Source organism: Indicator indicator, chromosome 1 (assembly GCF_027791375.1).
Source record: "Indicator indicator isolate 239-I01 chromosome 1, UM_Iind_1.1, whole genome shotgun sequence".
Classification (NCBI taxonomy): Eukaryota; Metazoa; Chordata; class Aves; order Piciformes; family Indicatoridae; genus Indicator; species Indicator indicator.
Genome location: NC_072010.1, coordinates 94131106 through 94147925, shown reverse-complemented (window position 1 = coordinate 94147925; position 16820 = coordinate 94131106). Strand labels below are relative to the sequence as shown.

Here is a 16820-nt window from a genome sequence, read left to right as displayed (position 1 = left end):
CACATCTTACCCTCCCTCTGGGGTGGGAGCATTGACCTAACTTGCACCCAGTGACACATTATGTCCCAGGAACCTTAAGCTGTGTCTGAGACGCAGGATTGCAAAAGGCCCCTGACCATCGTGTCTTTTATCTGCAAGTAGATGGCACAGGCACACAAATGAAGGACTTACCTGCCACGCCTCAACCTTCTTAATGTCCGCGCAGGATCCGTTAGTGAAGAGCCCTTTCCCAGGGGTACAGGTATATATATCCTGCAAGGCATGGGCAATAGAATATACTGCCAAATACACGTTATAGGATATCCGCAAGTGTGTGTAGTCCATGTACGGTGTCTCCACGCTGGTGATGTTCTCATCCCCCGTGCAGGGAGGTCGGAAGGCAGCTGTTCCATTTCCAGATCCCAGTCCTTCTTCATGGCCTTTGTGGAAGGAAGTTGAAGCTGGAGAATTTTTGGACCCGTCAGGGAGATAGCAGTTAAATGTCTCCTCCCAAAACTCCTTGGCAAAGCCATTGTTACTGGACTTTTTGGGATGCACCTTCTGCAGGAACTCACGGAAGCCTGGAATCTGTCCTGCTTTCAGTGCAAACCCAATGGTGCTGCCAATAACACGGAAGAACTCCGGCATAGCTATCAGGGAAGAGCTGGCCCAGGCCTCACTTGCCAGCCAGATCTTTCCAGTGATGTTTCGCCTGACTATTTCTTTGATGAGAGGCTCCAGGTCTGGGCCACTGGAGAAAACTACAATCACCCTTGCTGTGGAGTTCTGGATGACCTCCACCACCTGCTGGATCTCCTCTTCATCTGAATACTGGGAGATGAGCTCACTAAAATCAATGCAGATATCTCTCTCCTCTGCCTCCTCCCGAAACTTTTCAATCCCTGGCCGGCCATAGTCATCATCAGCTGCAATTGTTCCCACCCAGTTCCAGCGGAAGTACTCAATGATGTCTGCCATTGCCGTAGCTTGGTGCTCGTCATTGGGGATTGTGCGGAGAAAGGACTTGAACTGGTTCTTATTGCTCAAGAGTCGACTGGATGAGGCATAGCTGACCTGTGAGAGCACAGTAAACAAGCAAAACACACCATGAAGTGAAATGCCTGGGAATAAATTCCCTACATTTATCTATCATTATTGTCAACCTTTGTAACCTCAGCTGGGATGAAGAACGAGCTGAGCACCACACCAGAGGCCATGTACTCTTAGCCTGCAGTTGCACATGATCCACTCTGAGAGTCTGTATGTTCTTCCAGCTATGACTGTCTAACAGAGGCATACATACAGGAGCAGCTGCTTGGACCCAAAAGGCTGGAGCAAGCTCATGTCCACTTGTAATGTAACTGAGGGAGAGAGACACTGACAATAACTTGGAAGAATGGCAAAGAGGTGAGCCACAGGTGGCCTACACACAAACCTCGCTGCATTTCCTGCCAAATCAAGAAGCAAGAAGAACGTATCTTCTAGATAAATGAGGGCAGTGCACATCATTCAGACAAAAGGTAGGCTTCCTCCATCCTGAACCAGACATGAGACAGCAGGCTAGTACTGCAATCCTGAGTGTACTCTGTCCCTCCCTGCCTCACACCTCTGTCCCCACTCTTAATCAGGCACCATATGTGTTATATACAACCCCTGCCAGGTGAGGAAAAGAGACTCAGGAGAGACCTTCTCAGTCTCTTCAAGTCTCTGAAAGGAGGCTGAAACAAGGAGGATGTTGGTCTCTTCTCCCTAGTAACAAGTGATAGGCCAAGAAGAAATGGCCTCAAGTTGCTCCAGGGGAGGTTTAGGTTGGATATTAGAAGAAAACTCTTCACTGAAAGGGTTCTCAAACACTTCAGCAGGCTCCCCAGGGAGGTGGTTAAAACCCTATTCTTGGAGGTGTTTAAAAGATGCAGAGATGTGGTGCTAGTTTAACACACGACTTGGTAGAGTTAGATGATGATTGATTTCAATGACCTTAAAGGTCTTTTCCAACCAAAACAACTCTATGAAGCAACAAGAATGTGTTGTACATCATTTGCCTTGACCCTCTAGATTGTCATGGTAATGCTAGTCAATACTACCTTTGCAGTACTTTCTGACTGCTGGCCAGAATCAGCAAAAAAGCCAGTAAGCATTCCACACTCCAAGAGCCATCGTATTTTAGGGTTTAAACAGGATTTTATTTCCTTTTCTAAAGCTATCAAGAAACATTTTTTTCCCCCTAATCAGAACAAGCGCCTTACTCTCTTAAGATACAATTTGTAGTTTCTACAAGTAGGAGGAAAACCATAAACCCCAGAAGAGAATAGTTTAAATACTTGTAGAACTTTTAAAATTCACTGATCTTTGCATTTTGAGATTGGTATCTGAACTCCTCAAGATTGGTTCTCATTTGAAAGTCTTCTATAAATAGTTCCCTTTGTACAAAGTGGAAATTCACAGAATACCTTGTCTCATCCTTAAACTCTGGCATTTAATGTTTCTACAAGAAGAAAGAAAAGGAAGTCTCCTGGTTCAATTTCAAGGGCCATAGGAGCAAATCCTCCTTTCACAGAGCTACTCTCTCCTTCGGACAGGTTCCTGCCCAGTGCTATTGCCAGGAGGTACAGCCAAGGTACCCCACTCCCACATGTGCTGTAAGGGTACACTGAGATGAGATACTGAGACACAGAACAGAAGTCGTAACATTTTCCATTTCCATGTCAACAGAATGGGTAATGAGCCTTACATTAACTGTAAAAGATATCCTCATCTTCTACTGAAATGTAGGGTTTATTAAGCATGGCTTTGCTAATAGCCTTGCTCTAAATGGCAGCGATAATGTGTCTTCTAATGCTGCCCAACAACCCAAAATTTAAAAGCCTGCTTTCAGTTGTCAGACTCAACCAGCTGGCTAAGATATTGTTCCCAAACTGAACCTCCTGACATCTACCTATTTCTGTACCCTCTAGATAAGACCACAGCCTCACAGCACAAACAGCATTCCCTGTTCAAAGGGGAAGTATGAGAACTGTAAACATCTCTTATGTTCAGCCCAGCCAGCTAGACCTTGGCTGCCTTTGTTCACCTGGTAATGTGATGTGCAAATCAACAATATACCAGGTGGCTCAGAAGGAGTCACCAACCCTGGAGGTGTTAAAAAAATATGTTTGCATGGCACTTTGGGACACGGATTAGGGGGCATGGTGGTGTTGGGTTGATGGTTGAACTTGACGATCTGAAGAGGTCCTTTCCAACTATGATTCATTTGTGGTGCAGATGAGAATTGGAGCCCTGGCTGAAGTAAAATGCCCTCTCAGGACAGACAAAGTGCAGTCTGACACAATCTTATTAACAAGGACTCCTATAAGCCCTGGTACCTGTATTAGTTTTTGAAGAGGAGTTAATAAGAAATGTTAGGGCTATACAAGGCAACACATAAATGGACAAGACCAAGTGTGTTTTTCCGAAGCTGTCTTCAGTATGGTAATCTAAAAACGAGAGCAACAACATTAAGCTATAACATGCCAGCCACATACTTTGCTTAGGTCTTGACAGTGCAACAAGCTTGTTAACAAAAGGAATTGGACCATGGATTCTTGCTCTGGCCCCATCAGAGTCAGCATACAGCAAGAAGGATGCTGAGACACAGGAGCTGGCAGAACACAGATGACCCCCATCCACATGCTTTCGCAAACCCTGTTTTGGAAGGCCCTAGGGCAAAAGAAAGGCAGGTCAGCCCAGAAGAAACTCTCTCAGCACCTCATCAGCACAAGCAACAACTTTACAGGTCACCTACTTGAATGATCAGAGCTGCTGAGAGACCTAAAAGCAGCCAGCACTGACTGAACTTGGCCATAAGTGAGCTTTGTGGGAGTTGGGCATGACAAGACAGTGACCAAGTAACATCACAACTAACCTGTCAAGGCTGACAACTGCCAATGAGTGACCTAAAATACCCATTTTATGGATTAGACCACTCTAGAAGATTCTAATTCTCCTAGACTAAGTTGCTGTTGGCTGCTTTATAACCTTTGTGCTTGGGGACTGCAAACTGCTAGCAAGACATATTTCTGCTGTAAGAAACCCTCCATATTGTTTCCTTCCTTGAAATTCTACTGGAAATGGCAAAGACTAAACAATCTTTGTTTGATCTCTGCAGAGCAGAGAATCAAGTCACTTCAGTAACCTAACCAAAAGAGGTGAAAGCATACCTGAGGTATGTAAAAGAGTCCCAGCAGGTTGGCCACCGCGGTGGAGATGCCAGAGCCGGTTGCCCCCACGACTGCAATTGTGGAAGGGATGTGTTCTGAGCAGTTGCAAAATTCATCCAGATTCAGGGAATCTATCTTGTTCTGGGCCACAAAACTCAGTGTGGCCTCCAGGGCTTTCGAGACTGTATTGCAAGTGTCAAATATCCTGTATCCAAGAGTCATGTTGGGAAGGAGAGTTGGGCTACTGTTTATTTCTTCTATGGCAAAGATCATAGCCTGGAGCCAGCGGAAGCCTCGGAAATTATACCTGGGGGAGCAAAAATAAAATAGAGTGAGAACAAGGAAAACAGAGGAGAGGAGATGAGGATTGAGACAAAGAGCAAAGAATTCCAGATACAAAAGGCATCTTACATCCTAGTAAAACTGAAGAGTTTTGGGGGTTGTTGTCAGTGGTTAAAGAAGAGGCGTGCACATGCTAAAAGGGTTTGTTCTGGTTTACAGCTCCTCAGTTTAAGAGCTCACACTGAAGGTTTTGAGGATGAAATTAACTTCTCTAAGTCCCCCAAAGCCTGGGAAAGCTAAACGAGAGCATGCCTTGGGAGAGCAGCTCTGGCCTGCCCCTTCTGCTCAGGTTCTTGAAAACCTGGATCTTGTGATTCCTGAGCAAATGCTGTGACACAAAGCTCAATCTACCAGGTTTCCTTCCAGGCTCCTCTGTCATGTTTCTGAATCCAGATGGCAGTGTCTGCTAAGCCTGCACTGAGCATGATGCTGCCAAAGACTTGGCTCAACTTGGTGTGTCAGCTCCTAAGGACTTTAGGCAGGCAGAGCAAGTTGAGACATCCCTGCTGGATATACAGGTGCTCTGCTCAGGGAAATTTGGCCTCCCATTGCACGCTTCACATTGTGAGAGAGAACACCATCAACCTGTTCATACCAGAGAACAGAGACATGAAATAAAGGTAAATCCTAGCTGAATTGCCAACTTGTTAAGCAGATACTTCGGTACTTTCATTGAAGGAATACCTCTTCTCATTTTACAGTGCTCTCATGCATTTGCCATCAGATCTGGCCTATGAAATTGAAACTCTGTTTTCTGAAGCGTTCTCTGCTCTCTAAAATGGAGCAGCTGCACTTCCTGACTTTCTCTCAGCTGTGCATGGAGCTAACCCAGAGCGGGGGAGCAGTGGCAAGTATGCTGCAGGACCCAGGAGTCCCTCTTCAGAGCATCACTATGAGCTGGCAGTAGAAGCAGCTGATTATGGGATCATAGAATTGTTTCAGCTGGAAAATACCAGCTGAAGGGTCTGGTCTGGTGATGGGTCTGGAGAACATGCCTTATGATGAGTAGCTGAGGGAGCTGGGATTGTTTAGTCTGGAGAAGAGAAGGCTGAGGGGAGACCTCTTTGCTCTCTACAACTATCTGAATGGAGGTTGTCTTGAGGTGGTGTTGGTCTCTTAAGTAACTAGCAGTAGGGCAAGAGAAAGTGGCCTCAAGTTACATCATGGGGGGTTTAGATTTCTTTCCTGAAAGAGTGGTCAGGCATTGGAACAGGATCCCAGGGAAAGTGGTGAACTCACCACCCCTAGAGCTTTTCAAAAAACATGTAGACATGGCAATTCAGGGCATGGTGGTGTTGGGCTGATAGTTGGACTTGATTTTAGAGGTACTTTCCAGCCTTAATGATTTTATGAACCGTTACCTAATTACCAATTCTAGTGCTAAACCATGATGCAAGGGAAGTGACTGCATATCAAAAAAGAGAGAAGCTTCTTCACAGAAAGCAGCAGGAAGAAAGTGGCTTTGATACATTCCGTTCTCAAGTTTTATTCTGTGTTTTCTCCTATAACATCTGCACAAGCAACCAGCTATATGCCTGTGAAGCCACTGCATTTCAGTACAATTCAGCTGGAACAGCAGACTCTTCCAACACACTATGGGTCAAGAGAGCAGTTAGCTTGCAGGTATGTGTTGAGTTGCAGCTGCAAAGAGGAAAGTGCCAAATCTGTTATGCTTGAGATTCATTGGGAAAACTGATGGGCTCCAGAAGTAGAAAAGCCTGGAGAAAGAGCCTGCACAAGAACGGATTCTAGAAATGGTACATTTTAGATTTTACATGAGAGCCATTTTGAATTGCTTTGAGGGATGTTTCCATTAGCAAGGTGAAGATTTCTAAAGATAAGCTTCAATAAAGCACAAACTTTCAGTCTCTGAGATGTATAACCTTTTTTAATTGCTGAATTAGATTAATTGCTTTCAAAGTTCATGTTAGCTATGTCTGACTTCTTCAAAGCTGAATGAACATAGCCACATTACTACCAGTCCATCGGTTCTAGCTGAATCATCCAGGATCAGAATTTCTAAAGATGTCACATCTAAGGTTTATCTTTAAGTCTTAAAAGCTTTCATTTATTCCATTTGATTTCACCACTCCAGACATCTTTGGCCAGCTTCCAAGTGAAGTTCTGCTCTGTGGTTGTACCTCAAAGACCAGACAGCATGATTTCAGTACAGAGCTCTTCAAATCAAAAAGTCTGAGGCTAATAAAAATCCTTGGTTATAATTTATGACTAAAACTATCTATTTTAAGATCACTCTTTAGATAATGGACAACTCTTTAGAACACAGGAGTGCGGGTTAACATTAAAAGTAATTTATCATAGAATCATTAAGGTTGGAAAAAACCTGTAAGAACATAAGTCCAATTGTCAACCCAATTGTATTTATTTTATCCAAAATATCTTTGAAATGATTTTGATAATTTACCTCAAACTAGCCTGAGCAGGAGACGTGAAGTTCTCCTCAGCTGCACCTCTGCTGATAGCAGCATCAGCAGATCAGAAGAGAAACAGATGAAATGGAGACAAACATACCTTGCTCTGTTTTCTCTCATACTTGATAGAACTTCAGACGAAGTCCCATTTTGTTAAGTGCTGCATCAGTACTTTAGCATAGATATGGGCAGGTGAAGGCAGTGCCACTAAATTAGTCTAAACGAAAGCAAGATTTCGTGATCGCTTCAGTCACTTTGAATGGAAATTGTGTGAATTCTCTCCCATTGTATTTTAAGACTCCACAAAGGGACTGTAGGCAGATTCTGCTTGGCTTGGTGTGTACATGAGCAATGGTTAAGAGAAGCCTTTGAACCTGGCAGGAGGTTACACTGATCCAGCTGACCTCCTGTGCTGCGTTGCTGCTGTGACTGATATGATTAGTCACTGGAATGCTCTGCCAGCCATGCAGAAATCTGAGTGGTAATTTCCACGAAGAAACTGCAAAGGATTTACTAACAGAAGCAAAAATAAAGTTACCAGACATTTTAAATAGTCACTGGTACTCTTTGTCAAAAATAAGCGACATCCAAACCCTATTTTCTGCCCTATTACTGTACAGGTAAGTTGGTACAGTTTTGTATTTTAACATTACTGCAATGTGGTGCTATGTAAAAGTGGCTATTAAGCTCAAAGTGGCAGTTTAACAAATAATTCAGGTGTAGAGAGGAAATTTTATCTACACTCAGTTTACAGTCATCTCCTCCTGACGCTTGTCAAAGTGGGCAACCCACTGATCTTTCCATTCCCAGGCAGGAGCACAAACAAGGAAAGAGAAATCAGGAACAATTCATCCACACATCCTCATTTTAATTGTCACATCTGCAAGAAGGATCATCACTGCAGCCCAGTTTGCTGGACAGTAAACTCACCAGATCTCACTGATTCCCACAGGTTTCTTTTTAGATGGGACAAATGTATCTGTCAAGGGATGCTCAGGATGATCTACATGTCTCAGTCACTGCTATAAAGCAAGGGGATGTAAACTAAGCAACACAAGATCACAGCATAGTTTAAACTCCCAATGGCTCCACCCCCTGTTTGTTTGCTTGTTTGTTTGTCTGATTTGGTTTAAGCAGATCTTAACGTCTGGGTCCAGCTGGGGAACTAGTCTGGATCCCTGCTGGTCTCTGTAAATCATAGAATCATTTTGCTTGCAAAAGACATTTAAGATCATCACATCCAACCATTATCTAACTCTACCAAGTCTGGTGCTAAACCATCTCCCTCAGTACCACACCTCTGCCTCTTTGAAACACCTCAAGGGATGGGGATTTAACCACCTCCCTGGGGAGCCTGCTGCAGTGTTTAAGAACCCAGAATTTTCTTTTGATATCCAACCTAAACCTTCCCTGATGCAACTTGAGGCCATTTCCTCTCATCCTGTCACCTGTTATTAGGCAGAAGAGACTGACACTCACCTCACTCCAAACTCTTTTCATAGATTCATAGAATCATAGAATCATAGAATCATAGAATCAAGAAGACTGGAAGAGACCTCAAAGATCACCGAGTCCAACCTGTCACCCTAAACCTCATGACTATCTAAACCATGGCACCAAGTGCCACGTCCAATCCCCTCTTGAACACCTCCAGGGATGGTGACTCCACCACCTCCCTGGGCAGCACATTCCAGTGGCCAACCACTCTCTCTCTGAAGAACTTTCTCCTCACCTCCAGCCTAAACTTCCCCCGGTGCAGCTTGAGACTGTGTCCTCTTGTTCTGGTGCTGGTTGCCTGGGAGAAGAGACCAACCCCCTCCTGGCTACAGCCTCCCTTCAGGTAGTTGTAGACAGCAATGAGGTCACCCCTGAGCCTCCTTTTCTCCAGGCTAAACAGTCCCAGCTCCTTCAGCCTCTCCTCATAGGGCTCCCTTCAGGTAGTTGTAGAGAGCAAAACTACCTTTTGTCCAGTCTAAACCTGCTTTATTACTCTCTCTGGACCCACTCTGGCACCTCAAAGTCTTTCTTGTAGTGAAGATCCCAAAAGTGAACCTAGTACTCAAAGTGTGGCCTCAGCAGTGCTGAGTACAGAGGTACATCACTTCCATGGTAAATGCATGATTCACAGCCCCATGTGAATTCATGACCTTCATTTACCAGTGCTTGCAAGGCACTCAATTAAAATCATATAATACGAAGGAAAAGAAGGAGAACATAAAGTGAAAGCCTCTATATACAGCTCTTGATTACCCTCCCATATCCAACAGGTACTTTTATTCAAGAATGATGGCAAAGCCTGCATATGCTTCTTGGCTCACACCAGCACCCCTCTTCTTCTAGGGGCTGTATACACATACTAACTTCCCTGTCATCTCTAGATTTCAGTACGTTAATGACACGTTATTGCTGCTACTACTACTGGTATTACTGACCTATGCAAAGGAGAGACATTCAGTAATTTCATAGAATCATTAAGGTTGGAAAAGACCTCTAAGATCATCAAGTTCAAACATCAACCCAGCACCATATGTGTTGGATTCCTGTAGTCAGTAGGTGCAATAAGTTGCTTACCACTCTTACTGAATCCCCATCCCTGGATGTGTTTAAAGACACAGAGATGTGGTGCTGAGGCACACGGTTTAGCATCAGTCCTAGCAGAGTTAGATAATGGTTGAGCTCAATGATCTTAAAGGTCTTTCCCAATAAAGACAATTCTATGATTCTATAAGAAAATCAGATCCAGGACTAAGACCCAAGTCATACTCCAAGAGCATGGGCATCCTGTCTTTCTTCACGCTTTCCTGCATTAGGAAGCAGGAGCAAGTCATCAGATCATATGAAAAGCTTCTTGCTTTGAAACCAAGAAAAGATGTAAGTGGCCCACAGAAAGCCTGTGGGTGGTTTGTCAGTCTCTCCTGGACCTCAGTATCAAACAATTTAAGACAATATGACTTTCATTTCTTTTGAGGACTGTTCAATCTGACCTGTGCTGTCTGGATGTGCCACTCTTGTGGCACAGGACCTTTCTCCCCAGCTCAGCATATCTTACCAGTCTGAAACGACTCTGTACTGCTGTTTATACTGTAAAATGCACCTCGATGCTTTAAGCACTGAGTTGTAAAGTCCACAATGAAAACTTAACTCATGATTTTGCCACACCAATGTCACACAGGAGAACAGAAACTGAGAGCAGTTTCATTTCCTGTTTATTGTTTAAGCAATCGGGTATCCCGCATTTGATATAAATACTCTTTCTGTCTTTGTGTGCCTCAGGTGCTGTTGCAGCAACTTTCCTTATAGCATGTGATGATGCATATCTGATGCCTGCAGTCGAGGCAGAGGCACAAGCAATCACTGATTCACATTCCCTGTCAGCACCCACAAAGGCCTATTTGTAAACTGATTTCTCTACCCTTCCTTGATTTCAGGCAGATTAGCAGTAGCAGTGGTGATGGTATTGTTGGTGTTACTGTCAGCATTACTGCACAGACAGGCCATACTCAAGCATTCCTCTTACTGCTATGAACTATTCGCCATGAGGATCTATTTTTACTGCAGTTAGATACAGTGTCACAGATAAGAATATTAGAACCATAGAACTGTTTTGTTGGAAAAGACCTCTAAGATCACTGAGTCCAGCCATCACCTAGCTCAACCAAGGTCTGGTGCTAAACCATGCCCCTCAGCACCACATCTCTGCGTCTCTGAAATACCTCTAGGGATGGGGCCATTTCCTCTTGTCCTCAGATTTGTTACTAGGGAGAAGAGACCAACATCCACCTTGCTCTAACCTCCTGTCAGGGAGTTGGAGAGAGCAAGAATATCTCCCCGCAGCCTTCTGTTTTTTCCAGACTAAAAAACCGCAGGTCCCTCAGCCAGCCCTCACATGACCTGGTGTCCAGACCTCTCATCAGCTTCAATGTCCACTCAAGCACCTTAATGTCTGTCTTACAGTGAGGGCCCCAAAACTGAATCCAGTACTGAAGGTGTGGCCTCAGTCATGCTGAGTCCAGGGGAACAATCCCTTCCCTGGTCCTGCTGGTCACACTATCCCTGATACAGACCTAATGCTGCTGGCCTTCTTGGCCACTTGGGCACATGCCAGTTCATGCTCAGTTGGCTGGCAATTATGTAAGATGAGACACATTTTCATATGTAGTAAAGAGACTAAAAGTTGTACTCATCCATCTATGGTGTGGACAGGTATAAAATTGATTTGGATTAGTTTTGGAAAAACACAGTGACAATGCAGAGAAGGCTCAGAGAAGGGTAACAAGGGCAGTCAAAGATATGGGACAGATTTAGCACCTTTAGTTTGACCAGGTACAGCCACATTTATGCTACTCTGGTGCACTTCCCATCCTGCAAAAATTTTTGGCACTATATGACTGGGGAGATTTTGCTTTGGGACAAAACCTTCCCTACCCCTGCCCTCTAGGAAATGTAAGTTTGATCATTCCATACTAGCCAACTGCCTAGAACCAAGGAATCTCAAATGTTTATGAAACACTCATGACCTGGGCTCTTAAGAGTCACAATGAACAGACCTGCCACAGGCTACTACCTCATCATGGAGTGCAAAACCCAAAAGGACCACCACAGCTGTGCTGATATATTTCTGTACCAGTCCAGTCAGAAGACTTCTCTGACTTAAATGCTGCTTAAAATAGAAAATCCTTTCAAGAAAATATCTACTCTCAGTTTAACATGCACCTATAACAAGGAATATATCTAAACTGTCCCATGGACGAATTATCTTCATCATTAAAATGCGATGGCTGGTCTCAAAAAGTCTTCTCAACCCAATCTCTGTTGAATTAAACTTTTCCTGGAAATAGAGATTTTCTGGTAAAGATGTGAAGGATTTTCCAGTCATCTCTGATGATCACAGAATCCCAAAATCATGAGATGGCAGGGGTTGAAATAAACCTCTGAAGATAACTAGTCCAGCCTCCCTGATAGAGCAGGTCACACAGGAACATGTCTGGGTGGGTTTGGAATGCCTCCTGAGGCAGAGACTCCACAACCTCTCTGGGCATTTAGTTCATGACTTTCCTGTACATGCACAGATAAAAACAAAAGGACCCCTCTTTATTTGCACTTCTTTCTGTGCACTCTCTATGGGGGCATCTGAGGATGATCTCATAATCCAGATGGATGTATCTTGCTCAATACCTTAGTGGGGAGCTGCACCTGAAATCTGTAAGTGTAGCAGGAATGTTGTCAGCCATTCCTTGCTTCCATCTGCAACAAAATAGTAATAGAGCCCCAGTCTAGGGTAAGAGGTTCAAAAAATTCCAGTTACACAGTTCTTCACTTTTGATTGCAAAAGAGGTCCTGTAACATTAAACTGTTTTCTTGTGCATGGTTATGGCAAAATTCCACATCAATTTCTTGTATTTTGTTTCTATGACATCTTAGTCGTAATCAGTTTCCATTACACTTCACACTTATCATGTATAGTATATGCAGGGCTGTGAGGTTAAAAATTCCTTGTTTCATCATAAAAATGGCTACACTTCAACAACAAAAGAAAGTTGTTTTTATGTGCATTTCTCCATCAGGGCTTAACTACCAAAGACTTAAGACAAAACTTTGTAAAGGTCCTACAGAGACATCTATGTGATTAGTGTGATTTTTTCAGATAATTTTCATCTATTCACTTATTTACATAACAAAACAGTTTGTAAAGTCTTAGAAGATGAGAGGCAGAACTGTAAAAAAAAACCCAAATTTTATTTCTAATCTACTCTACTTTGCATGACTGTAATCAAACGAACTTAAGGACACTCTGGGTTAATTTCCATCCTGCTAGGACAGCTAATTTTCAGCTACTATTCAAATGCTGTCAGTGCCTAGACAGATCTGTATATTATTGTTTTGGCAGCTTTAGATAATACAAAGACTGTCCTCTTTCACTGTCCACATATTATTTAAGTTACCATTTAACACAGAATCACAGGATTGTTTTGGTCAGAAAAGACCAGCAAGATCATTGAGTCCAACCATTACCTAACTCTGACAAGGTTGGTGCTAAACCATATCCCTCGGCACCACATGTCTGTGTTGTTGAAACATCTCCCGGGCTGGTGGCTCCACCACTTTCCCTCAGAGCCTGTTCTAATGCCTGACCACTCTTACAGTAAAGAAATTTTTCCTAATACCCAAACTAAACCTCCCATGGCGCAACTTGAGGCCATTTCCTCTTGAGCTTTCACTAATTACTTGAGTGAAGAGACTGATACCCACCTCACTACAACCTCTTTTCAGGGAGTTACAGAGTGAGATCTCCCCTCAGCCTCCCCTTCTTAGACTAAACAACCCCAGTTCCCTCAGACACTCCTCACAAAACTGGTTCTCCAGACCCTTCACCAGCTTCACTGTCCTTCTCTGGACACACTATGGCACCTCAATCTCTCTCCTACAATAAGGGCCCCAAAACTGAACCCAGTATTGAAGGTGTGTCATCACCAGTGCTGAGTACAAGAGGACAATCACTGCCATGGTCACACTATCATGACACAGGCCTGATGCTGTTGGCCTTCCTGGCCACCTGGGCAGGTGCTGGCTCGTGTTTAGCTGGCTGTCAATCAGCACTCCCAGGTGTTTCTCCCATGGGCAGCTTTGCAGCCATTCTTCCCTAAGTCTGGAGTGTTCATGTAATTGTTGTGACCCAAGTGCAGGAGCCAGCACGTGGCCTTGATGAATCCTGGGAGGGGGAACCAAGTCTCTCTGCCCACCTGGGTCAGGTTTCTTTGTCCACCTGGGGGATAAATTCGTTTCAGCCCACCCCCTCCTGGGCTGAGTGTAATCTGGCACCCCATGGACACATCAAATTTGATCTTGAGTGTCTCCAGGGACAGAGCCTCAACCACATTCCTGGGCAACCTGTTCCAGTATTTTACAACTCTCATTGTAAAGAACCACTTCCTTAGGTCCAGCCTAAACCTACGCTGCTCCAGTTTTAAACCATTGCCTTCATCCTATCACTACAAGCCCCTTCACATATTGAAATGTAGTTAAAAGGTCTCACTGGAGCCTCCTCTTCTTTAGGCTGAACAGCCCCAATGCTTTCAGCCTGTCTTCATAGAAGTGGTGCTTGGTCCATTAATCCAGCTTGTTCAGGTCCCTCTCTCGAGCCTTTCTTCAATCAACACTGCTTCCCAGCTTAGTGTCATTTACATATGCACTTCCTGCCTTTACACACTTGTTTTTTCTATTATTCACATCTTCCCACTGCGTCTGCAAGCATCCAACCACAGACCATGTTTACACAATGTACAGAACATTACCTGAAGTTGGGAAAGTCAAGAATTCCCCACCAAAATTTCTTATTTTCCCTTTTGGTAGCTTACCTTATACACTCCACTGATTCTGGTCTTGATTTTAGATCCTGGTCTTTAGCAGCCACTCCAAAATGAATGGGGAATAATCCTCCAAGAATAATGTCTCCCTTCTTCTGTGCCCGTTGGTTTGGCCCGTAGGCAGCAGCATTCCAGGTAAATAGCAAAAGAGTGAAGCAACAGATATATAAAGTCATTGTTCCTCTTTTCACTGGGGGTTAGAGGATGCAAAATTGGAAAAGATGATGTAAGAAAGCAAATGTTGTAATGTGGAAGCTTTTCCTTTCCTTAATACAGCACAGAGAAGATTTGGGACACATGTCTGCAGGGAGATAAGCCACAAGATGGGAGCCACAGTGCTGATATTTCTCCCTCTATCTTCTCCATTGCAAACCAACAATTCAGCAGTCCTTCTTTGTTTGTAACCATTATGGAGAGCCCATCTCTGAGAACTGTAAAAGAAAGACATGAAAGTGATACCAGCTATACACCAGAGCTCCATGCTTCTTTGGTGGTTCTGCATTGTCAAATCAACCCCTCAGTATGCCCCCAGGGCTCAACAGCCCTCCTGGTACACATACCAACACTGACAGAAGTAAGCCGAGTACTCCAGCAAAGCCAACCACAGTTCCTCATTTTCTGTCACACTTGTAAGGTAGGTTAATAAACCCTCCCATGGTTCTGCATGATTCTGCTTACAAGAAACCCTGTGAAACTTGTGACCAGACTTCCATGAACAGAGCACACTGTGAGAACATTGGATGGGTAAGTGGAGAATAAAGAAGCATTCAATGCAGAAAGAATCAAATAACTTTCGGAGTTGGGCCATGCCCTCCTTTCCGTCGATCATTCTTAACTCTGGTTCGAACTTATCCTTGCTAAAAATTAAACAAGGTCACAAGAAAGACCTCTCTCACATTGAAAAAGTGAGGGTGACTTCCAGGGAAGCATTTGAAAGCAAGATACTTCTCCATAATGAATCATGGAGGCTTAGAATCATTAAGGTTGGAAAAGACCTCTAAGATCATAAATTCCAACTGCCAGCCCAACACCATCATGTTCCCTAAGCCATGCCCTCAAGTACCTTGTCTACAGGTTTTTTGAAAACTTTTAGGGATGGTGACTCCACTAGCTCCCTGGACAGCCTGTTCCAATGCTTGATGACTCTTTCAGCAAGGAAATTTTTCCTAATACCCAAACTAAACCTCCTATGGTTCAACCTGAGGCCATTGCCTCTTGTCCTATCACCTGTCACTAGGGAAGAGAGACCAACACCCACCTCTCTCCAACCTCCTTTTAGGTAGTTGCAGAGAACAATAAGGTCTCTCCCCTCAGCCTCCTTTTCTCCAGGCTAAACAACCCAGTTCCCTCAGCCACTCTTCACAAGACCCTCTAGACCCATCACCAGCTTTGCTGCCCTTCTCTGGGCACACTCTAGCATGGCTTGAAAGGTTTGGTGGTCACGTTACTGCAAGCATAGCTGTAAAGCTTTGAAGCTGGCATCCTGCAGATGAGAAAGATTGCAGCTTCTCTATGCTCAAGACATTTTCCTTGCAGCACATATACAGGCTTTCCAAATGAAGAACTAACTTAATTATGGCACATGAAAATGGGGGAGGAGGTAATACAAAAAAAGTTATAAACTGCTCATCAGCCTACTTAGAATAGGTCAAAAAAATAGCAGTAAAAATCAGAAGTTAGTAAAATTCAGAATAGAAGCCAGGCATGGCATACTCTGCTAATCCTGAGGACAGTTAACTTTTGAAGCCAGTTATCAAGTGTCTATATCCTTTATTTGAAGATGAATTATTATGCACTAAACATATCTACAGAGATTTGACCTTTGCCTAGGTTGAAAAAAGCAGCTACTGCAGATAAACATTGTGAGCAAGGAGGTTCTTCTAGGAGCCAGACTTCATGATTCTGTGTGCTGTGTGACCACCAAGCACTCAGATATATTTCATAGGTTTTTGTTAAAATGAAGGTCCACACACAGAGTAGAATTACAGAATCATTTCAGCTGGAAAAGACCTTTCAATGAGAGAAAAGAGACAAAGCTCACATCATTGCCATCCCTCTGCACTCAACACATTTAGAGAGCTGGGTAAACGTTGAACTTCTCTGTGGTGGGTCCACTCTGAACTGTTTTTTGAACAAATGCATTTTCATTGGCAAGGGCAATAAAATCTTTGTCTAGAGGTCAAAATATGTCCAGGCAAACAATTTTCTACCACGAAATGTGGAGTCACACTGATGGATAGTGTAGGAGTTTGTGGTTTTCATATGCAAAAGTATGTATTTCATGTTTGCAGCAACCAAGCAAGTCTATCTACAGAAACTCCCATTGGTGACAAACCTGACTGCTAGATTCCTGCTTCTGAATGCAGATTGCAGCACGATCCACAAAATCTTAAACATGGACATGAAATGGCCAGCTGCTGCTGACAGGAAATACTTTGGGATGCTATGCTGGCAAGCAACTGGAGTTACATCACCCTGGTCCAGTCAGGATGCAATATCATAACCTG

The 16820-nt window shown here is 43.8% G+C and overlaps 1 protein-coding gene across 1 annotated transcript in view; it reads right to left on the bottom strand.

Annotated features, from left to right (window-relative positions):
- The window catches only part of CASR (calcium sensing receptor), a 46032-nt gene extending 31543 nt beyond the window's left edge, over nucleotides 1-14489 (bottom strand). Inside the window, exons 1-3 of the mRNA XM_054384580.1 lie at nucleotides 14305-14489; nucleotides 4176-4482; nucleotides 172-1053 (exon numbers count right to left, since the gene is read on the bottom strand). Of these exons, the coding sequence (XP_054240555.1) occupies nucleotides 172-1053; nucleotides 4176-4482; nucleotides 14305-14489 (1374 nt within the window). The remainder of the gene's footprint in view (nucleotides 1-171; nucleotides 1054-4175; nucleotides 4483-14304) is intronic.
- Between the last annotated feature and the right edge of the window lie 2331 nt (nucleotides 14490-16820).